Source organism: Phascolarctos cinereus, unplaced genomic scaffold, assembly GCF_003287225.1.
Source record: "Phascolarctos cinereus isolate Bilbo 61053 unplaced genomic scaffold, phaCin_HiC Scaffold_4;HRSCAF=312, whole genome shotgun sequence".
NCBI lineage: Eukaryota > Metazoa > Chordata > Mammalia > Diprotodontia > Phascolarctidae > Phascolarctos > Phascolarctos cinereus.
In genome coordinates, this window is record NW_027555847.1 from 624,025,733 (window position 1) to 624,049,334 (window position 23,602).

Below are 23,602 nucleotides of genomic sequence, written 5' to 3' on the forward strand. Positions count from 1 at the left end.
TTAAGTGACTCACCCAGAGTCATACAACTAGTAAGTATCTGAAGCCAGATTTGAACTCAGAAAGATGAATCTTTCTGATTCTGGGCTGGGGACCCTATCCATTGCAACACCTAGCTGCTTTTATAAAAATAATAATAATAATAATAAAAGATTTTTTAAAAATAGATAGCATTTATATAGAACTTTAAAGTTTACAAAATGCTTTACAAATATTACCTCATCTGATCTCGGGAGGGAGCTACTATTATTATCTCCATTTTACAGGTGAAGAAGACAGAGATTAAGTGGGTTGTCCAGGGTCACACAGCTAGAAAGGATATGAGGCTGAATATGAACTCAAGTCTTCCTGACTGCAGGTCTAACACTCTATCCACTACACCACCTTAGCTACCTCTTATCGGTCAAGATTATCATCTTTAAATATGTAATTTTTTTAAAACTGCACAACCAAATGTAACGAAAGATAAACTAAAAGAAAAGAGATAAATGCTTTTAACATACAAATGATAAAAATATGGAGAAATTAATATGTGCGAAATCAGCACTCAGATTTCAATTAATAAGTGGTCATGGGAGTTGGAATACACAAGAGAAGGAATAATTCATCACAACAAAAGATGTGCAGACTCACCAATAACTTTATAAAGTCCCCACAGAAGAATCTTTAGGGTGCCTTCCTATGTCTGCTGAGTTAACAAAAATAAATAAAAACTCCAAGAGTGAACCCAATAGCACTCTTGTGGAAGGCTCCATAAATTGATGCAATTTTTCTACAGAGAAATATGCTAATATTTTAAAGGAGATATCAAATTGTTTATGACCTCCAATTTGGTAATTAGTAAACAGGATGCTAGATCTCGGAGTCAGGCAAATCTGGGCCCAAATCCCGCCTGGGACACTTGTGTGACCAAAGGTAAGTCTCTTGACCTTTAAGCCCTTTTCTTCATCTGTGAAATGAGGAAGAGAATAGCTGAAGAAACCTACCTCAGAGTTTTTATGAGACTCAGATGAGCTAATGTATATGTAGTGCTATATAAATGTCAATACAACATAAAATTATTATGTTACATATTTCATTACCAAATAATTATATCAAAATAAGATTCAAATGAGTTAATATGTAAAGCACTTTGGAAACCTTAAAGTGCTATATAAATGTCAATATAACATAAAATTGTTATATTATTACAAAACAATATCAAAATAAGATTCAAATGAGTTAACATGTAAAGTGCTTTGTAAACCTTAAAGTGCTAGCTTATTACTATTATTATTGCATCATCATCATTCCATCCTTGGGTAGAAATAATCCTAGGAGTGAGTGGTGGGAGACTAAATTTGGGGGAAAAAAACCAGACAGCAGTAATATTTATGAGGGAAAAATAAAATTAACACAAATACACAACAATATTTAAGTAATACTGTTAGTAAAAACTCCTGTTTCTATTGCTCTGTAAAATTTACAAATTGCTTTCCTCAGACACAACATAGAATATCATATAATTATTAAAAATCACAAGTATGAATACCATGTCTTCACACATGAAAACACTTACAAATAATCTGTGCATGTAATGATTACAAGTAGGTTAAAATTCACGTATGTGCAATTCTGATTTGCTGTGTTACGCTGGGCTAAATTACGTCAGTGACCTCTGAGATCTGTTACTAACTCTGAGATTCTGGGATTCTAAGTTAATCAATCAATCCATAAACATTTATTAAGTGCCTACTATGTGCCAGGCACTGTGCTAAGCCCTGGAGGTAATATTGAAAATATATCTCTTCTTCACTCATTTAATAAATGGCACAGGGGCTGGAGTATAGCAGAAAGATGCGGAGAGGAAGAAAGACCTGGGGGAAAATATTTAATTGACTTTACCTGAGTCACCACGTGCCTTGCAGTTCACCATTAACTGACATTTTTCTCAGACAGAAAGCAGGAGGGAACAGGAGAATCTGTTTGCCTTTTGAGAACTATCTCCCATACCCCCATTCTGACCCATGCTGACTATGTAACCCCCTATTACATCTCTCATCAAATATGAGGCCATCTTTTTGGCACCTAATTTCTTTGTAACCTAGCCCCTTCCTATCTTTCCATTTCTAATGTTCTTACATTTTACTGTCCTCTATGACCTACCTCCAAGAACTTTCTCAAACACAAGACTGCATCTCCAACTCCGCTCCCCCTTGCCTGGACTTCTCTGCCCCATCATCTCTACCTCCCTTCAAGATTCAGCTCACATCTTACCTTCTGCAGGTCCTTCCATGGTCCCCGCTCAAGCTGCTAATGACTCCTCCACAGATTACTTACACATACTCTATATAGCTTGTACATACCTGGGCATTCACATGTTGTCTCCTCCATAAGAAAGTAAGGTTCTTACAAACAGGGACTTTGTATGCCCATGGTTTAGCATAGTGCTTGGCACACAGTAAGTGCTAACTAAATGCTTCCTGACTTACAAGTCATTTGTTCTCCCTTAAAGTCCAGTTACTCTCTTAGAGGTGTCAAAAGCTGGGCCCACAGGCTGCATGGGGCCCACAACACTCGTGAGTGCTGCCTGAACCTGAATAAAATGTAATTCCTATCTGATTTTAATGTGTTCTTAGGTGGCACAGTGGAGAGAATGCTGGGCCTGGAATCAGGAAGACCTGAATTCAAATCTGGCCTCAGATACTAACTAGCTGTGTGACCTCAGGCAAGTCCCTTAACCCGTTTACCCAGGTTCACACAGCTAGTAAGTGTCTGAGGCTGGATTTAAACTCAGAAATTCTTGGGCAAATCACTTAACCCCTGTCTGCCTCAGTTTCTTCATCTATAAAATGGGGACAATAATTGTACCTACCTCCTGGGGTTGTTGTGAGGACCAAATGAGATAGTAATTATAAGAAGCACTTAGCACGGTGCATGGTACATAGCAGATGTTACACAAATGTTATTACTGTTATTGTTTAAAAAAAGAAACATGTAACCATGTGTAGTTTTCTAAGCCAATATGTGGCCTGCAGGGATCCTTACATAAAGTTTAGGGGCCCTCATTTCTATTTGAGTTTGACACCATTGCTTTAAGATGTACAGGGTTATTATAAGGAACAAAGCAAATAACATACATAAAGAGTTCTATAAATCTTTAAATGTTATATAAATGTTTATTATTATTTATTGCTGTTATTGTTATTATAATTATCTGTAAGATGCTAAGTGGCAAAAAAAATTGCTGCTCTGCATTGGTAGAGGTAACTTCCATACTGGGAACTCCTGACAATAATGACATCATAGACCTAAGCCACCAAAATTTTTTTTTAGAAGCTGCAACAAACTACCCCCTCCTTATAAAGCAAGACCTTCAACCCAATGGTAATTTAAACGTTCCAGGACTTTAAGCCCAACTTACAATCACTGGCCGTAGCATTGAGATGAAGGCACAGAATCGGCCACGTTCCTCAATCAGGGCCTTTCTGACTGCCTGTTTTTCAGTTTCTTCCAGCAGAAGGTATTTGTCATTGACATCTTGCAATGCGCTGTCCAACTGAGGCTGGATATCTCCTCTTCCTGCGTACAGAAAGCCACAAATAGGTTTTGTTGAATTTCATACAACTGCTTCTCACTCCAACCCCTCCAGCCCCTGGGTTCGTGTTTAAATCAAGGTTAGCCCCATTAGATCACTTCCTGGAATGACAGACTTCTAATTTCCTGTGTCTGAAGGTAAGCATGTAAGTAGGTTTAGGAAGATGAAGCTAACTCACTCGGCCCTTCTTGCAGCTCCCCTCACAACAGAATCCTTTGCCAACTCATCGCTGCGACCTAGAAACCTGGCAGATGAGCTCTCTCCAGGAGACTGATGGCCAAAGGGACTCCACTCAATGAACAAGGAGGGCCTTTGTTGACATTTCCAAAAGCAGATACAAGCTAGCTCTACTGCACCAATCTCACCCAAAGGATTCTCTGTTGTACCAGCAGTAAATATCTCCAGCAACAAAAAGGGATTTTCAGCCATCTCAGCTTGGGAGTCCATTGTGAACTGCTGGCTGGTTTAATCCCCCTCTGGAGAGGAATGAAATGAGTTTTCTATAAAGCAGACCTAATAACAAAGAGGCCCACATTCCACTCCCTTCATAGGGAAGAAACTTTAGGATCTCTCCAAAGTCTGAGGTTATGTTTGCTAAACTCTTAGCCATGTAAATCACCTACAAACTTTTACTCCTTTCCCAAGGACACACAAACTGGGGAATGAATGAAAAGGTAAAACAGTGGGGACAGTTTGCCTTTCCTTCTGTCTGCTTGAAGAGGCCTAAGGACACAGGATGCACAAAAACAGTAATTCACCCAAACGACCATCTTTTTCTTTTTTTTAAATTATTTTTTTTTAAATTTTAGGCAATTTGGGTTAAGTGACTTGCCCAGGGTCACACAGCTAGTTAAGTGTCAAGTGTTTGGTCTGAGGCCGGATTTGAACTCAGGTCCTCCTGACTTCAGGACCGGTGCTCTATCCACTGCGCCAACTAGCTGCCCCCCCAAACAACCATCTTGACCACAAGAAACCATTCACACTGACCAGAGGTGGCCAGAGAAGGTGCTACAAAAGTTCAGGAATGAACTTTCCTAGGAATGATAGGAAGCAGTCTGAATATTTTGGGGTTCTCAGTTTTATGTGGAGAAAGTCATGTGAAAGAGGGCTCATCTATTGTATCTGGCCCTAAAGAACAGAAGTAAAACCAGCAGGTGGGGGATCACTAGTCCACAGGAAGGCAGAGTTCAACTTTCCTTGAGGGTAAAGGAAGAATTCAGAAAACAGGTAGAAGCTGTGAAGAGGCCGATTCATGCTTGATTAAGGGGAAAAATCCTAATAATTAGCTTTCTCGAAGTAGAACTGGATCCTCCAAAAAAGGTAGTGACTTGCCCATCACAATGAATCTTTAAGTGGAGGATAGATGACCATCTCGAGATGGAGGGGGTCCTTGCCTCAGTACAGGTTACACAAAATATGACATCTTAGGTCCTTTTCCAACTATGTGATCCTGTAGTTCTGGAAAAGTGAGAAAGGATCTATGCCACTGATCCAGCAAAGTAGATTTCCTACAAAATATTTAATTTAGAGAAGGCTGGAGACCAAGTCTGCTCACATACATGGAGGGTTATGATTTGCAGAGGGGCTTTTGTAAGATTACCCCTAATGAATCACAAAATCAACATGTTGGAATGGACCTCAAAGTCTATCTGGATCATCCCCTACATGAACGAGAATTCCCACAACACAGATTTCCTTCACCATCCTGGCTTTTCTCCTTTGCACTCTCTAGTTCACTTGTGTCCGTCCTATAATGTGGTACCCAGATCTGAACAAAATACTCAAGAATGGAGAGAGAGATGATTAATCTATAACAGGGGATTTAAAAAAAATTCTTGGACTGGTCCTATGATTTCATTGGGGTGGGGAGCTCCCTGTGAGGAATTTCCTTTACAAATTCAGACTGACACTCTCCTGGAAATGTATAGCCTCAGAGGGTTGCTTGGGGGTGCTGAAGGTAGGTGACTTGCCCAGGGACACATAGCCAGTATGTGTAAGAGGTGCTCCTCGAGCCCAGTTCTTCCTGACTCTGAAAACAGCTCTCCACCTACTATGTGTCATACTGCCCCTAGGGAGTATTTAGACCAGGCTGAAAGAACTTATAGCAAAACAATCAAACACATACGTGAGGATGATACGGGATCTTTTCTAGGCACATTTTGAAATGTACACCAGGAAATCTTGTGTCTGCTGAGCTTTGATTGTGACCTACCTGTAGAGAGGAGCCTAATCAAGTCCCTTTTCTAAATCCACAATTATGAGCAATCACATATAGTGACAGAAACAGTACCTGATTGTGGCTAGGAGCCTAGTTTTTAACACCCATTAGTCTAACTGCACATAATTAGTTTTAGAAGCATAATTTAATAAATAATTAATTGTGAAATCTTGATCCATGATATTGCTGCAAAATCCCATCCAATCCTGTAAGCATTCGTGCCCTTAAAAGATATAAGGCTGAATTAGTTAGAGAATTCCAGGCTGAGTGGCAAGAGAAGAGCAGAAGAGAAAGGAAAAAGAAAGGAAAATGGAAAAAGTCTTGACAAGGAAGTCTCTAGTCTTTGACTCCAAACTGCTTAAGCTTTGCATTTACTCATTTGTGTATATGTTCTCCCTCTTAGAATGTACCTTCTTTGTAGGCAAAGACTGCTTTGGTTTTATCTTTGTATGCACAGTGCCTGACACAGAGTGGGAACTTAATAAATTATTGAATCAATCAATGAATGAACCCTGAGATGTTTTCCAGTGTTTCGGTTGCCAACTTGGGTCAATATTTAACAATCAAAAATGGTCAAGGGTTATGAACAGGCAGTTTTCAGATGAAGAAATTAAAGCTATCTATAGTCACATGAAAAAATGTTCTAAATCACTACTGATTAGAGAAATGCAAATTAAAACAACTTTGAGGTACCACTTCACACCTATCAGGCTGGCTAACATGACAGAAAAGGAAAATGATAAATGTTGGAGAAGATGTGGGAAAATTGGAATACTAATGCATTGTTGGTGGAGTTGTGAACTGATCCAATCATTATGGAAAACAATTTGTAATTATGCCCAAAGAGCTATAAAACTGTGCATACCCTTTGATCCACCAATACCACTACTAGATCTGTATCCCAAAGAGATCATAACAAATGGAAAAGGACCCACATGTATAAAAATATTTGTAGCAGCTCTTTTTGTGGTGGCAAAGAATTAGAAATTGTGGGGATGCCCATCAAATGGGGAATGGCTGAACAAGCTGCAGTATATGAATGTAATTGAATGCTACTGTTCTATAAGAAATGATGAGCAGGCAGATTTTCATAAAAACCTGGAAAAACTTACATGAACTGATGCTGAGTGAAGTGAGCAGAACAAGGAGAATATTGTACACGGTAACAGAAACACTGTGTAAGGATCAACTATGATGGACTTAGCTCTTCTCAGCAACACAATAATCCAAGACAATTCCAAAAGACTTGTGATGGAAAATTCTATCCACATCCAGAGAAAGAACTATGGAATCTGAATGCAGATCAAAGCATCTTTGTTTTTTGTTTTTTCTTTCTCGTGGTTTTTCCCTTTTGTTCTGATTTTTCTTTCACAACATGACTAATGTGGAAATATGTTTAACATGATTGTACATGTACAGCCTATATCAGATTGCCTGCTGTCTTGGGGAGGGGAGAGGGAAAGGAGGGGGGAGAAAAATTTGGAACTCAAAATCTTCCAGAAATGAATGTTGAAAAACTAGCTTTACATGTAATTGGGAAAAATAAAATACTATCAAGTGCAAATAGTTAACAAACAGTAAGCAAGCAGTGAGGATACAAAGGGGCTCAAAGGAAGGGTTTACAATCTAATGGGGGAGACAACAAGCAAACACACACTCTCTCTCTCTCTCTCCCTCCCTCTCCCAAGCTCCATGCAGGACAAATGGGAAATAATCACCAGAGGAAAAGTACTAGAATTTAAAAGGATTGGGAAAGGCTTCCTGTAGAAGGTGGGATTTTAGCTGGGGCTTGAAGAAAGCCAGGAGGTGGCGAGAAAAGTACTGACAGAACTCTGATGGATAACCAGAAGAGTAACTCCTCAAATGGAAAGGCATACACCACCTTCCCCTTAGGGATAGAACACAGAAAAACAATGTCTACGGGTGCCTATTTTCTTTATTTCTAATTAGATTATTCATGAAGGATGGTACATTTTTCAAAACAAAAGCAATCTGCAAAAGTTTTTCTGCATTGGCACTGAATTCTGGGGAAAAAATTGCCAGAAGCTAAAAACCTTACATATGAAAAGACTATGTGTTACTTTGCCCATCAACCCTAATAGCAAGGTGTTAGTTGGTCAAAGGCCATCAAAGGAGTTGTCTGAGAAATCTGAAGCTTGGTAGACATGCCTGAGCCAGCTTGCTGATTTTACTTGTAGGACGTAATAAAATACAGAGCCAGATTTCACTCTGAGGCAAAAGACTTTCAACATACAGAGAAAATAAATCCAGAATAACAAGGCCAAGGCTGCCTTCTGAAGGTGATATAACATTTTAAATTATCAATAACTATTCCTTACCATTGAACTATAAGCACAGAGGGGAGCAACTATGTTCTTTCGTTTTGTTTTGTTTTTTGGTGAGGCAATTGGGGTCAAGTGACTTGACCAGGGTCACACAGCTAGTAAGTGTGAAGTGTCTGAGGCTGGATTTGGACTCGGGTCCTCCAGACTTCAAGGCCAGAGCTCTATCCATCGAGCCACATAGCTGCCCCAACTATGTTCTTAAGAAACACATGCACCTATCATAAATCTGCCCCTAGAAAGCAGCAAATGTTAGAAGGCTATAGTTAAATGGGTAAAATGATTCTGGGAATGTGAATACAATATTTTTTTTAAAAAATCCTTTCATTTATTATTATAAAGAAGCAAAAGAGTCTAAGCAGCAACCTGAACCACCCTCATCTAATTTTTTTGATCTTTTAATATGCCAAATAGCAGATTACTCATTAAGAGAACTTTCCCTATTTCATGGAACAGCATATATGCCATTAATTACCATCAGTTCTTTTCTATGGCACAATTCTGTACCCTTATGCAATGATCCCCAGTGCCAACGATGCAGCAATTCAAACTCTTATCCAAGCTCTAAAAAGTTACGGCAAATCAGCCAGATAAAGGGTGTCGTTTGGTTGGATGTGATGTTGTCAATAATTTCCTTAAACCAATAAGACACCTGTCTCTGACATTTGGAATCACTGCTGCTGGCTTAGGAAACAGCTACATTGGCCTTGGGCTCCTGGACGCAAGCAACTATTTTTTTTAGGTCAGGCAGATCATTCCTCGGTTTGTCCTGCTGACAAATACAACTTCCCTCCTGGAACTCCCTTCCCTCATGAATGCTGTGGGGAAATTTGGCATGAAGAACATTCTCACCTTTCCAACAAATGAATCCCAGAAGTGTATTCTTATAGGCAAAACTCCAGTTCTAGAGTGCTGAATGTGGCCCCCTTGAGGGAGCAGAAAGAGGGCTGAATTTGGAGCCAGAGGCCTGGATTCCTATCCTGGCTTTCTGCTGCTGTTACCTGTGGGGCTCTTATCTCTTCAGGATTCAGGATCCTCATCCTAAAGGACAGGATAATCCCTTCCAACTCTAAACAAATCAACAAGTGATTATTAAATGCCCACTGAATATCGGCCAGTCACTTATCAAACCACGGTGATACAGTCAGGTTTACATTCTATTACACTCTAAATACAACTTGTACACATAGAGTTTCTTTTTTGCTTGTTTGTTTTTACATCTCCAGCCCCCAGAATGCTGCCAGTCACGTAGCAGGCATTTAAGAAATACATGCTGAATGATGGATAGAAGAGAATGCAAAATGTATACAAAGTAAATACAAGGTAATTTGGGGGACGGGGAGCGGCAATAGTACCTGGGAGAATTAGAAAGTTTTGAGTATTGAGGGAGGACAGAGACTCTAAGAGGTAAAGGTAGGGAAGGTCTAATTCTAGGAGAAGGGGCGGGGAAGTTGTGGGGTGGGAGAGGGTGGGAAGGGTGGGGAGGAGAACAAAGGGCCAGGAGGAGGAACATTTAAGAAGCCCAGTCTGGCTGGACTATAGATTAGGTTCAGGGGAATAAAGCTTGGAAAGGCAGGCTGGAGCCAGATTTGTGTCTCCAACTCCATGTCTAAAACAGAACTCATTATCCTGCCCCACAAATCCACCCCTCTATCAAATGTCACTATTTCTGGCAAAGGCACCACCACCCTTCCAGTCTCTCTGCTCAACATCCTCACTCCCCCTCTTTCCACACAAGCAATCAGTCTGCTCACACAGCCACCACTTAAGTTCAGGCTATCATTACTACTCCTACCTAGATTACCACAGCAGCCTCCCAATTGAGTCTCCCTGCCTCAAGCCTCTGCACTCTCCATCCATTCTCTGCATAGCTGCCAAAGTGATTTTTCCCCCCCTTAAGCTCCAGTCTGACCATGTCATTCCTCCATGAAAACAAACTCTAACATCTCCCTATTGCCTCTGGGATAAGATATGAATTCCTGTTCAGCATTTAAAACCTTTCACAACCTGGCTCCAATCTATTATGCACCCTTTTTATACAGTAATCAGTCCCCTGCTTCTAGTACTCTACAGTCCAGTCAAATTAGCTTCTCTTTTCCTCACACATGGTACTCTATTACCCATTTTTATGCCTTTGCACTGACTATCCATTCCCTTTACCTGGAATATTCCCCATCCTTACCTCTATCTGGTACAGCCCTCTGCTTCTTTCAAGAGGCTGTTCTTTCTGATTTCAGTCCCTCCACCCTACCCACCTGCCAGCACACTGCTCTCTAACTACAATGGATTAAATAATATTGCTCCTTTCCCTAAATTCTTTCCTACCACAGAATTATGGTGTTTAAATTCCTTTTATTATAATGGACGTCTTGATTTGTTAATATTTTAAGTAGCCTTATGTTAAAAAAAATGAATTCTTGAAAACATTTTAAAAAACCTTTTGAAATTCTGGAAAGTTACGAATGAGGATGACTGGTTTTTCCATGTTAGTAACCGACCCTGGGCACCCAGCAGGGGGTACTGGACAACCAGGAGGAGCCCACAGAGAGGAGCACACCAGGATCAGCCCGGAGAGGTACAGCCCAGCGAAGACTTACCCACAGTTTCAGCTGGCAGGGAGGGACACACGATGAGAAAGTGCAGGATACACAATTGATACAAAAAGGAAAATAAGAAAGTCAAACTGGTATTCCAGCATTATTCCTACCTTTCATGTGTTAATAACTCAGGGCATGGCATTTCTGTTGACATGATACAGGGACTTAACTACCCAAGGAGGCTAGGTGATTTAAGGCTCAATTTCTTGCTGGTGATTCATATTTTTAAGTAAACTTTTTTTGGTCCTTTTCATAAAGTGACAACTTATTCTTTATGTGTATAATATTTCTCTACCGCTGAACAAAATAAGTCTTTTAAAGAAGAGACAAAGGCTCCAAGATAAGAGTTTGCACTGGATGCTTTTTTAGGTCTAGCATAGAATAACTAGATGACCAAAGTCCTTTCTGTCTCTAATATTTTACAATTCACTACAATATATAAACAAAAATCTTAGCTATTGCTCCAATACAATGTCAAACTTGGAGGTAGGGTAGTAAACTGAGGAATGAAAGAAAAGAATAGACAGAAAGGGTCAAAATGGAAGTAAAGGCTTAATTATACCGTTTTAGTATAGATTTCAGAGAATCACTACTTCCTTCCTTCCTTCCACTCAGTTCAAGGACTATCTTCTACTATCTATTTTCTAATCTCCCTGAATGCTAATGACTTCCCTCCCAAACTACTTTATATTTACCTACCTCATATGTATTTATTTATTTTTATCCATATATATATACAAGATGGTCCCAAGGTCTCATTGCAATTAGAAGCTATTAAAATAGCTTAAAATGTATGAAGACTTTGGGGACATATATATGTACATACACAGTCATGCTGTCTGCTCAATACAACACTGACTAAAAACAGGGATTGTTTCATTTACCTAGCCCAATGTCTTAGCAAAGGCTTACTGACTAAGAGAGTACTGTAAAGTAACTTCAGTAATAGGATGCAAGAGCATTCATTCCTTCATTAAGTTCATAGCATTCCCTTTATTTCCACTAGAGAAAAATTATTTGAATGATTCCTTTGGTTCCAGTGGTTCTAATCATAAATGGTTCCATTTCCTGCCTTAGAAACACTTTCTAAAAAAACAAACAAAACAACTGTTTCCCTGCTGGGTTTCTAGGAGCTTTTTCTTTAAACAGGTTTCATCATGACTAATCTTAAAATTCAAATTGTGGTCAAGAGAGGGGTCAAGTGAAATAAACAAACATAACTGCTGGCCTCTTCAGTCGAGAGACAAAGGAGGTGTGAAGTAAATGGGCTAACTGCTTCTTATTCCCCCACTTCTCCAGTTAGAAGGTGACAGTTAACTTCAGGATTCAAAAGGGCAGCTAGCCAGACTAGTGTACCTTTTTCTGGAGGAAACAAGGCATGGTGGCTAGCATGCTGGACCTGCAGCTGGGGAAAACTGGGTTCACTTCCCACTTGAGACACTGGCTCTGTGACACTGACATTCTCTTGAGCCTCAGTTTCCTCATTTGTAAAATATGGATAATAATCTTCACATGGTTGCTTGTTAGAATCACATGAGGTAATATAAACAGTTTCCGAATCTTAACAAGCATTATATAAATGTGAAATATAATTAATACCACGTAACTTCTAAGGGTGTTCCGAGGATAAAATGAGATAATTTTTGTAAAGTGCTTTGCAAACCTTAAAGTGCTTTATAAATGCTAGGTGCTATCATCATTATTATTAATAACTAATCATTAACTAATAAATATTAAACAATTGACAATGTTATCAATAACTGACACTGATGTAAACAATAAAGATAATAATAACCTCTAAGGTTCCTTTTGCTACTCCACGGTTTGTTGCTGTCGAGTCATTTCAGGTGTTTCCAGCTCTCCGTGACCCCATTTGGAGTTTTCTTGGCAAATTTGAGTCTATTATCAAACCCAACTACAGGATGAAGAAGAGATGCTATTCAAAGCCATTCTGTGCTGTCAATATATTATACGAGTCTCTTAAGGCACATATGGCTATTTCTGGAGAGCAGGTGTACAAGGATAGTCAATATTTTCTCATCACTAACTCTCTACGAAACATTGTTGGCCACAAAGGCAGATGGCGATCTGTCATCTTCTAGGTCCCAGGAGCACTCTTAAGACAACAATATATCACAGAAAAGCCAGACAATACTGAAGGGAAAGCTACAGGTATGAGAATGTTTGGATGCTTTCATAGAACTGTGTGATCTGGCACACAGACCTGAGGGCTGCTCTTGCCTTTATGTTAAAATCAGTGGTTATTTCTATATTGTGATAGACCCATAAAGTCTTGCCAATGGGAGTACTCCCTCTAACAGAATAATCCTAATCCTCATAACCTCGTGACATGCTCATTCGTCTATATCTTCCTGCCAATACTTCATTCCCCTCCCGGCTTTACTCCTGACTTTTTCTGGACCTCACATTCAGGACCCCCATACTACTGGCTCATCACCCCTTCAGTGCCTGGAGTCTCTGTCCTTGAACAGCCTATCATTCCCTATCCTCCCCCTAACCCCTACAGAATATCTTTCCATAAGCCCTGCCCTCTCTTCTCCCATTAGGAAGTTCTTCCTGGAGTCTCTGTTTGCAGAAAGGCCTAGGCTAGCCTGCCTTCATTTCTCTTTCTGCTATATTCCTGACTTTCTTCAGACTTCACAACTGTGCCCCTGACTTAGGTACCTTCAGCCCTCCCTCCTCCCCCTTTTAATTCCCTTTTGTATGGTGTCTTCTCCCACTGAAATGCAAGGTCCTTGAGAACAGGAGCTGTCTTTCTTTTTTTTGCTTGTATTTGAATTTTCTACCACTTATCACAGTGGCTGGCACAGAGTTACTATTTCTTTACTCTCTCCTTACTCTCCCTCTCTTCTTTCCTTCCTTCCCCTACCTAGCACACTGAAGGCCCCCATTAGGTCTTTACTATCCTATAGGTACATGACCTACCCCTCATTCTGTCTAGATGACCAACCCACCTGTCCTTTTCTGATTACCCAAGATTTCTCAAAGGGATATTTTATGTCCCTTTTCAAACGTGGTTCATCGCTGGTAGTGACCCACAGCCTACCCTCCCCCCTTCCCCGATTTTTGCATTGTCCTCTGAGCCAACTGGAATTTTGAATCTTCTGTCCTTTCATTGCAATAGGATATTTAACTGTGAATACAACAACTAAATCAGGTTTTCATTTTTCAAAAGACCTGAAAGAACTACCCTCAATGAGACTTCTACACTAAGTTACAGAGAGGGCTGTGATCCATATCTAAATAGTCAGTGAGTCAACATTAGTAAGTGATCACTATGTTCTGGGACACCCAGGCGGGCAAAAGTCAACACTGAAGACACTGAAGGGCCACATGATACCACTGCAGGTAGAAAAAATGGTGGATTTATAGTCAGAGGACCTGGGCTTGAAATCCAGCTCTGCCGAGTACTAGCTGGAAGGCCCTGAGCTGACCATAACTTACTTCTCTGGGTCTCAATTTCCTCATCTATGAAATCAGAGAGTTGGGATAGATGACCTCTAAGGTTTCTCCTAGAAATTTACAGCTATGATCCTATATCGTGGATTCTTGAAGTATGCAATATGAAAGACGCTACTGCTAAACAGTAAATAATTAAATGCTTTATTGATTTATCATCTAAATAAAATGAATATTGCGTGAACAATAATAAAGGGGTGCTGGAATGTATAGTAAAAGCCCAATTAACTGGAACCTACATGATTAGGCATTTAAATGAATTGAAACTTTTTATTAGCATTCATTTTTCAAAGAAATTGGCAAAACACCCATGAAAAACCACTGATATCAAGATTTGTTTTAACCCACTTCTAGTATATGACCTGGAGTTGGTTTAGCCCAATTTCCTACATTCTATCTATACTACTATTACTATTACCACCACCACCACTACTACTACTACTACCACCACCACCACCAGCAGCAGCCAATAGCTAACATTTATATAGCACTTACAATGTGCCAGGCACCGTGCTAAGTGCTTTATAATTATTATCTCATTTGATCCTCATAACAACTTTGGGAGGTAGATACTATTATTTTCTCCATTTTACAGATGAGGGAACTGGAGCATAGAGAGGTTAAGGGACTTACCCAGGACCACACAGCACGTAAGTATCTGAGGCTGGATTTAAACTGAGGTCTTCTTTACTACTGCTGTATTACTACTACTACTAGCACCATCATCATTACATTACTACTACTACTACTACTAGCATTATCACCACTATTACTTCTACTACTACCACCACCCACCACCACCACTCTTATTTATACTACCACTACCACCACCACTACTACAACCACCATGACCACGACCACTACTACTAATAATAACAATAGCCAACATTTATATATTGCCTACTATATAGGCCAGGTGCTATGCTAAGAGCTTTACAAATATTATCTCATTTTATCCTCACAACAACCTTGAGAGGTAGATACTATTTATTATCCCCATTTTACAGATGAGGAAACTGAGGCAAAATCAGGTTAAGTGACTTGTCCAAGGTCACACACTGCTAGGAATAGCCTGAGGATGGATTTGAACTCAGGTCTTCCTAACTTCAGGCCTAGTGTACTATCCACTGTGCCACTTACCTGCCGGTTTATGTGCTTTCACACACAAATAAAATCACAATGAAATTCAGAAATTGTTTTACAAAAAGAATTCATGTTCAGAATGATGATCCTAAGGCATTCAAAGAGATTCTAAATCAAAGGAATATTCAATTATGCTTCCTCTAGTGCACAAAATCAGGCAAAAGGAAACATATTTTAGAAACATTTTTAACCAAGGTCGACCTGTTGTTTTCTACATCATCCTCACTATATCAAAAAATCTAGCTGATCAAGATACTCATTCTCTTCCCCAAAGCTGACTGATGTTCTTCCTGTCATAAGACACTCACCGCAGCTCTCCACCCATTCTATGTGAAGATGGGCTAGTAATCTGGGCAAGCTGTTACACAGAAGTCCACCTCCAAGCAAAGGGAGTGTCTCTAGTCTTGAAAAAGGGCCAGTGAGGGTAGAAGACCCTAACATGAAAATAAGGAAAAGAAACACTCCAGAACGGACGCAGAATTCAGATGCAAAGATGAATGAACATCAGAGTCTCAGCTGGAACTGGGGTTCTTGCCTCATCTCTGCCAAATTCACAAAGTTTTCTTAATCCATAAGAATTGTCAAATCAATCAGTCAGCGAATAACCATTCATTAATCACCTACTATGTGTGCCAGGCACTATGCTAAGCACTGGAGAGTTAAAGAAAAGCAAAAGACAGTCTCTGTTCTTCAAGACATCACCGTCAAATGGGGGAGATGACATGAAAACAACAGTGTAAAAACAAGATGAATACAGGACAAATTGGAGGTAATCAATAGAGAGAAGGAGCTGGCACTAAGGGCCATCACAAAAGACTTCTCACAGAAGCAGGGGATTTAGCTGAGACTTGAAGGAAGTGAAGAGGTAGAGATAAGGAAGCAGAGTATTTCATAGCCTTAGCATAACCCTCTTACCTCAAAACCTACAAGCTTTTACAATTACCCTGGTAGACATATATCACTTATATAGCAGCCTCCCTTTCCACTAAGGTTTCATGTTTTCAGGGCAGGAATGCAGGGATGGTCCTAAACTCTTATACAGAAACTCCATTCACCAAGGCAAATCAACAACCCATCCATACCTACTCTTATGGAGTAGCCTGGGGACAATTTAAGGTTAAGTGACTTGCCCAGGATCACAGAGCTAGCATATATTTGAGGTTCAGACTGAACCTAAGTATTCCCAATTCCAGGGCTAATCCTCATGCTGTCTGCTTTGCCACACGGCCTTGCTTCCACTACCTTGAAGTGCTAATATTACACATAATGGCATTTAAATATTTTTTCAACAGTCAATATTATTGATCTTTGACCTCCTATAAAGTATTACTAGCCACAGTAGACACGGCTGTCAACCTCTAGTTCCCAGTATCCCTGTTAAAACGGACTGATTCAGCAACATATAAGTAGCCTAAGCTGTGCAAGGAACTGTCCTAGGTGCTGAGTATAAAGAAAAAAACAAGATGGTCCCCAGTTTCGATGGGATGAGCTTCCATTCTATTGTGTAGATCTATTTAAAAAGAGCCAGTTAATCAATGGCCAGGAGAAACTGCAGGTATGTGAATATCTGAATATTTATAGGAAACACGAATGGGTGGAACTCAGGTAACTTTTTACTTTAAAAATAAATTACATTTTTTAACACAGGTTAAATAACTTCACAAATTTTAGACACACAAAATCATCAAAACCTTCTTAACACCTACCATAGTTTACTTGTTTCACATCATACTTAACATAAATTCCTTTTAATTTCTTAATCAGGGACTTTTTTGTGTAAGAAAGCAGCTGCGAGGAGAAAAGAATAGTCATCTATTTGTCGGTTATTTTCCCATACAATGTTGCTTTTTTCCTAGTTAAAGACAAGGGACATTTCTTGTACTTTTCTTCTAAACTTGAAAGCATCCAGCATATCTGGGCATAGAGTAGCTTCTCAACGAATACTTGGAGAGTGATTTAAATGCCCCATTGCTCTAAACATAAATCTGTGATCTCCAAATCAGTGTCAAATGGGAGAATCTGGTCAGTTTCCTCCATGGATGAAGGAGCTTCTGACACTTTTAAGAATCTCTGAAAAGTAGATTCAGACAGATTTGCTTTCATACCCATTTCCTTTATCTCTATTCTCAGTTCCTAAAGCACTAGAGGAATTGGGAGTGGGGGATTGGGAGATGGAGGGATATGGAGTGAATTGAGGCAGGCACATTAAACAAGCGCCTGTTACTTGTGGGTTGTAGGGGAAAAAAATTATTATGTTCTACTTGAAACAATCTTCATAAATAGGAAAGGAAAAATTCCCAAATGAAAACAAATAGACTGGGAGCGCTCTATCTCTAGAAGGAAATTAGTATTAGAGTAGGGATGAAGACAGGTTGGAGGATAATGCTTCAATAAACATCGCATCTCATAAGAATCTCCTTTTGTCTCTGACTTCCTTTCAAGATTTGGCTCCAATTCCACTTTACACAAGAGGCCTTTCCTGGGTCTTTCTACTACTAGCTAGTGCCTCTCCAGTAAGATTACTTCCCAATTACACTGGATGTACCTAGTAAGTACATACTTATTTGTATGTCATCTGCCCCATTAGAATGTAAGCTCTTTAAAGGCAGGTGTCGTGTTTTTGCCTTTCTTTGTATCCTCAGGGCTTGGGACAGTGCCTGACACATAGTAGGCACCTAATAGATGCTAACTATGTTGAATAAAAGTGTCTGACTGGGCAAATACCCAGGATTTTGTTTTTCTTTCTATTCTCATTCCAAAAAGATCCTAGAATGACTTAAATTGCAGAAAGTTTAACTAGTCTATCACTCAACTAGCATTTATCAAATGCCTACTATGTGCTAGGCATTGTGCTAAACACTGGGGATACAAAGAAAAGCAAAAAAATAATGAAGTGCCAACTGTTGATCAATGGAGAAGACAACATGCAAACAACTAGGTATATACAAGATATATACAGGATAAATTGTGGGTAATCCCAGAGGAAAGGCACTGAGATTAAGGTGACCACTGTCCAAGCGACCTTGGGAAAATCACTTTCTTCTCTGGGCCTCAGTTTCTTTATCTGGAAATTGAGGAGGTGAAATTAGATGATCCCTAAGATCTCTCCTACATTTAAATCTATTGTTTTAAGTGGGGAGCTAGGTACCTATTACCTGAAGGACCAGACTTTGTGATTTAAAAAAAAAAATCAAAAGTAATTGATGGTGGAAAGAGAGTTAGAACTGGAGCCTGACGTCCTGGGTTTGAATCCAGGACTTTTACTTACTGCCTGTGTGACCCTGAACAAGTCTCTGAGTGGCAGAGGAGTATACTGGATCTGGAATGACAGAATCTGAGTTCGAACTTTTCTTCTCTCACTTACCTATGTGATCTTAATGATTTCACCTCTTTGGACCTTGGTTTCCCCATAGATAAAATGGGGAGGGGAACTGGCTCCTGAGTTCCCTTCCAGTTCTCCATCTAGTGATCCTACAACTTAAGCTTCTTCACCTATAAAATGAGGGGTTTGGACCAGATAACCGCTGGAATTCCTTCCAACTCTAAATCCACACATTTGCTCTCTCCCAAACAAGAACACTGAAGGTTCCAATCAGTGTCTCAACTGCACATTCTCTGTTTTTGGGTGGTCTGGATCTCTATTACTTTCTTTCCTATTTGTAGATCTAGTTGAAAAGAAAATATTAATTATCTTTAGAAAGGTTCACCTCAGAAGTCTCAGTCTACTCATGAGTAAGAAATTAAATGGTATGAGGATAATGTAAAGAAACAATCCTCATAAGCCACATTTTTTTTAAAAGTCTCATTAATTTAAAGTCACTCTGCATAAAATACTAACAAAGATCTCAGGCATTTACCAATAGGGCACTTTAAGGATGAGTCTACCACAAGTTCCTGAAGGTCCTTTACTCCAGTAAAGAGGAGGAAGAGCACAGGGCTCAAACTAAGTCTGCCACATAATGGCTGTGTGACCTTGGGTAAGTCACTCACCTCTCTATATTTCAGCTGCCTCTTCCATAAAATGAGACCGGACTAATATACAGCTTCTTAGGTTTGTTTGTGGCATGGACCCCTTTAGCAATTTGGTAAAATTTACAGACCAGACCTGTCCTTAGAATGTTTTAAAATATATTCAATAAAATACATGGGATTATAAAGGGAGCCAATTATATTGAAATACAGTTACTGAAATATAAGAAACCTCCTAACTTCATGGACTCTACATTAAGAACACTTGGACTGGACGATCTCTATGGTTCTTTTCCAACTCTTATATGATGGGATTCTATGGATCATGAAAACTTTTCTGAATTACTGAAACATTTTAGGTCTTTTTCCCTGCTTACCCCAAGCTCCTACTCTCAGTCATGCCTTTTCAAAGGTGACTTCTTCTTGTTAGCTGATTTGGTATGTTATACAAAACAGACCAGGGACAAATGAAGCTTTGTTACGTGATACACAGAGCCAATCATCTGTCATGGATCTGGGTGTGAAATGGATGCAGAACAATGCTCGGAAAGTGATGGGAAAGTAAGGCAAGCCCTCGCTGAGGTTGTTTTGTAATGTGCCTTCATATTGCCAGGTGCTATGTGTATAATTGCAAGCCACCCCAGAAACAACATCCGGCTTCCATTGCAGTCATTTTATGAATCTTACGAGATTTAATAAAGGGTTAGGAGATTATAGGCTGTGAAAGATGGGAGGAGAAAATAGAATGATTTCTGCTATAATTACTACTGAGCATTTGCATAAAGGCTTTTATGTATTATCCCAAGGCTTCTAGGAAATTTATAAGTTTCCTTACCCTGCACAATAGGCAGAGATATTGTCAGCTTTTGAAGACAAAAAGAAGAAAAATCATATATCATTTTAATCATGCCTTATATTAATATAAATTCTGCACCTAGAGGTCCAAATTCTGTTTAACCATATGTGGACATGTAAGAAGTGGGATGTTATATGGAACATATCCCAGAAAATTAAATATATTTAACATTTATGATATAAAATTGCCATCATTTTCTTAATGTGAAAATATCAATGATGGAATTGTAAGGGTTACCTTTTTTGGCTTTCTTCTGAAGTTTCAGTGTATCTGATGATTTCTTTTTTATCTCTTGGCGGGCTTTCTTGTACTCTAAAGAAAAAAAGAGAGGGTTTTTAGTATACTTCAACTTCAAAAATGTATTTACTTTGTGGTGAAAAGTTCAACAATACAACATAACCAATGAACAGTTTTATGCACAGACTACTGTAAAAAAAACACCTTAGGTTAGCATTTTGAAACAGAGAAGCTATTAAATCCAAGACAGAGTAAGTTAGAGATAATCAACAGAAGGAAGGCACTGGAAGTAAGAGGGATGAGGAAAGGCCTTTTGCAGAAGATGGGATTTGAATCAAGTCTTAAAGGAGGTCATGAAAGTCAGGAAGCAGAGGTAAGGAGGGCAGGTACATTCATTTGAAGAAAAGTAAGCAGGTCCGAGGAGCTAGACTGTAAAGAGTTCATGAAGGAGAATAAAGGTAAATTGAGTCAGATTATAAAAGGCTTTAAAAGTAAAAGAGTGGATTGCAAATTTGATCACAGAGGTAAAAAGAATCCACTGGTGTTTGTTGACTTTGAGGGGGGATTGAGGTCAAGAAGTGACAAGGTCAGACCGGTGTTTTGAAAATTTACTTTGGTAGTTAAGTGGAGGATAGCCTAGAGTAGAGAAAAGACCTGAGGCAGGGAGGTCAATTAGAAGGCTATTGAAATCGTCCAGGTAACAGGCGATGAGGGCCCATACTAGGGTTATGGCTGTGTGAGTGGAGATTAGTTGTGAAGTCAGAAATGATAAAAATTGACAACAGCTCAGATATGGGGACTGACAGTGAGGAGTTGAGGACAGCACCAAGGCTGAATCTTAGGTAACTCAGAAGTCTGGCAGTGCCCTTAATAGTAATAGGAAAGTTGGGAAAAGGATGATTTGGGAGAAAAGATAAAAATTTTCTGTTTTGGACATGTTGGGTTTGAGCTGCCTATGGGGCATCTACCTTGAGATGGCCAAAAGACAGTTGGTCATAAGGGACTTTCATTGTTCAGTTGTGTCTGACTCTTTATGACCCCATTTGGGGTTTTCTTGGCCGAGACACTAGAGTGGTTTGCCATTTCCTTCTCCAGCTCATTTTACAGATGAAGAAACTAGGGCAAATAGGGTTAAATGACTTGCCCAGGGTCCCCTAGCTAGCAAGTGTCTGAGGCCACATTTGAACTCATGAAAATAATTCTTCCTGCCTCCAAGCCCAGAACTCTATCCATGCCTGAACAATTAATCACTTGTGTCCAATCTGCTGAAGAACTTATTTGAATTTGGCAAGGTTCATCTTTCACAGGTAGATATGTAGTTCTTCACTTTACCCATTTCTTCCACCTTGGTAGGGTCTGACAAAGCTTAGGCTTTTCTGGTGAAACCAAGGATTAACCCAAGCTCATTAAATTGATCTGCATAAGAATCCTCCTTAAAGTTTTCCTCCAGTGCCTCATCGTGGTATGTTGGTGACTCTGGGTTCTCAAAAGGCTGTGCCAAAAGAGAACAAGACCTCCAGTTCCTACTGATATGTAATCTTGGAACAGTGGATAGAGGCTTGAACTAGGAGTCAGGGACACCTAAGTTCAAATCCTCCTGACGTTATCTGGGTGAGTCTGGGCAAATTATTTAACCTTCCTGAGCCTTAGTTTCCTCTTCTGTAAATGGAAGTGCTTTTTCTCTATTTTACTGACGTAAGCAATTAGAAATATAAAATTTTCCCTAAGGACCACTTTGGCTGCATCCATAAATTTTGGTATGTTGTCTCATTGTTGTCATTTTCTTTAATGAAATTATCTATTGTTTCTATGATTTGCTCTTTGACCCACTTGTTTTCTAGGATTAGATTATTTAATTTCCAATTAATTTTAACCTCTCTTTCCATTGTCCATTATTGAATGTAATTTTTATTGCATTATGATCTGAACAGGATGCATTTAATATTTCTGCTTTTCTGCACTTGGTTGTAAGGTTTTTGTGTCCTAATACATAGTCAATTTTTGTGTAGGTGTCATGTACTACTGAGAAGAAGGTATGTTCCTTTCTATTCCCATTCAATTTTCTCCAGAGATCTATCATATCTAACTTTTCCAGAATTTTATTCTTCTCCTTAACTTCTTTCTTGTTTATTTTTTGGTTAGATTTATCTAGTTCTGAGAGGTTAAAGCTGAGGTCCTCCACTAGTATAGTTTTATTATCTATTTCTTCTGTAACTCATTCAACTTCTCCTTCAAAAATTTAGGTGCTATACCATTTGGCACATATATGTTTAACACTGATGACTTCAATGTCTATTGCACCTTTCAGCAAGACATAGTTTCCTTCTTTATCCCTTTTAGACCTATTTTTGCTTTTGCTTTGTCTGAGATCATGATTGCCACCCCTGCTTTCTTTGCTCCAGCAGAAGTACAATAAATTCTGCTCCAGCCCCTTACCTTTACCCTGTGTGTGTCTCTCTGCTTCAAATGTGCTTCTTGCAAATGATATAATGTAGGATTCTGGTTTTCAATCCATTCTGCTATCTGCTTTAGTTTTAGGGGCAAGTTCCTCCCACTCACATGATTATGTGAATTATAGTTATGATAATTAACTGTGTATTTCCCTCCATGCTTTTTTTCCATTGTTGTATCCCCCTCTCTCTTACTCCCATCTTTTCCCTCCTGACAAGTGTTTTACTTCTGATCCCCCCTCTATTATCCCCATCCTTTTTTACTTCCTTAAAGGTAAGATAGATTTCTATATCCAACTGAATGTGTATGCTATTCCCTCTTTGAGCCAATTTTGATGAGAGTAAGGTTTAAGCTTTGCCTGCCACCCCCCCACCTTCTCCTCCATCATAATAGCTCTTCCATGCCTATTTTATGTAGGATAATTTACCCCATTCAATCTCCCCCCTCTTTTTTCCAGTGCAATTTTCTTTCTCACCTCTTTATTTTTTGGGAGTATCATCCCATCAAAGTCACCTTATATCCATACCCTCGATCTACATATACTCTTTCTAATTGCTCTTATAGTAACACAGTTGTTAAGAGTTACAAATTTTATCTTGCCATATAGAAATATAAACAGTTTAACCTTACTGAATTTCTTAGCTTTTCTCTTTTTTGTTTCTATTTTACCTTTTTACATTTTCCCTGAGTCTTGTATTTATTTGGAGGTCAAATTTTTTATTCAGCTCTGGTCT

At 39.2% G+C, this 23,602-nt stretch overlaps 1 protein-coding gene across 8 annotated transcripts in view; it reads right to left on the minus strand.

Annotated features, from left to right (window-relative positions):
• The window catches only part of MTSS1 (MTSS I-BAR domain containing 1), a 231,729-nt gene that overhangs the window by 21,013 nt on the left and 187,114 nt on the right, over positions 1-23,602 (minus strand). For 5 of the 8 annotated variants that reach the window (XM_020964995.2, XM_020964991.2, XM_020964997.2 and 2 more), the window contains 3 exons: positions 20,418-20,492; positions 10,733-10,744; positions 3,402-3,559 (listed from right to left, as the gene is read on the minus strand). In XM_020964995.2, coding sequence (XP_020820654.1) covers positions 3,402-3,559; positions 10,733-10,744; positions 20,418-20,492 — 245 coding nt within the window. The remainder of the gene's footprint in view (positions 1-3,401; positions 3,560-10,732; positions 10,745-20,417; positions 20,493-23,602) is intronic. The other 3 variants (XM_078153726.1, XM_020964994.2, XM_020964992.2) reach the window with 1 other exon arrangement.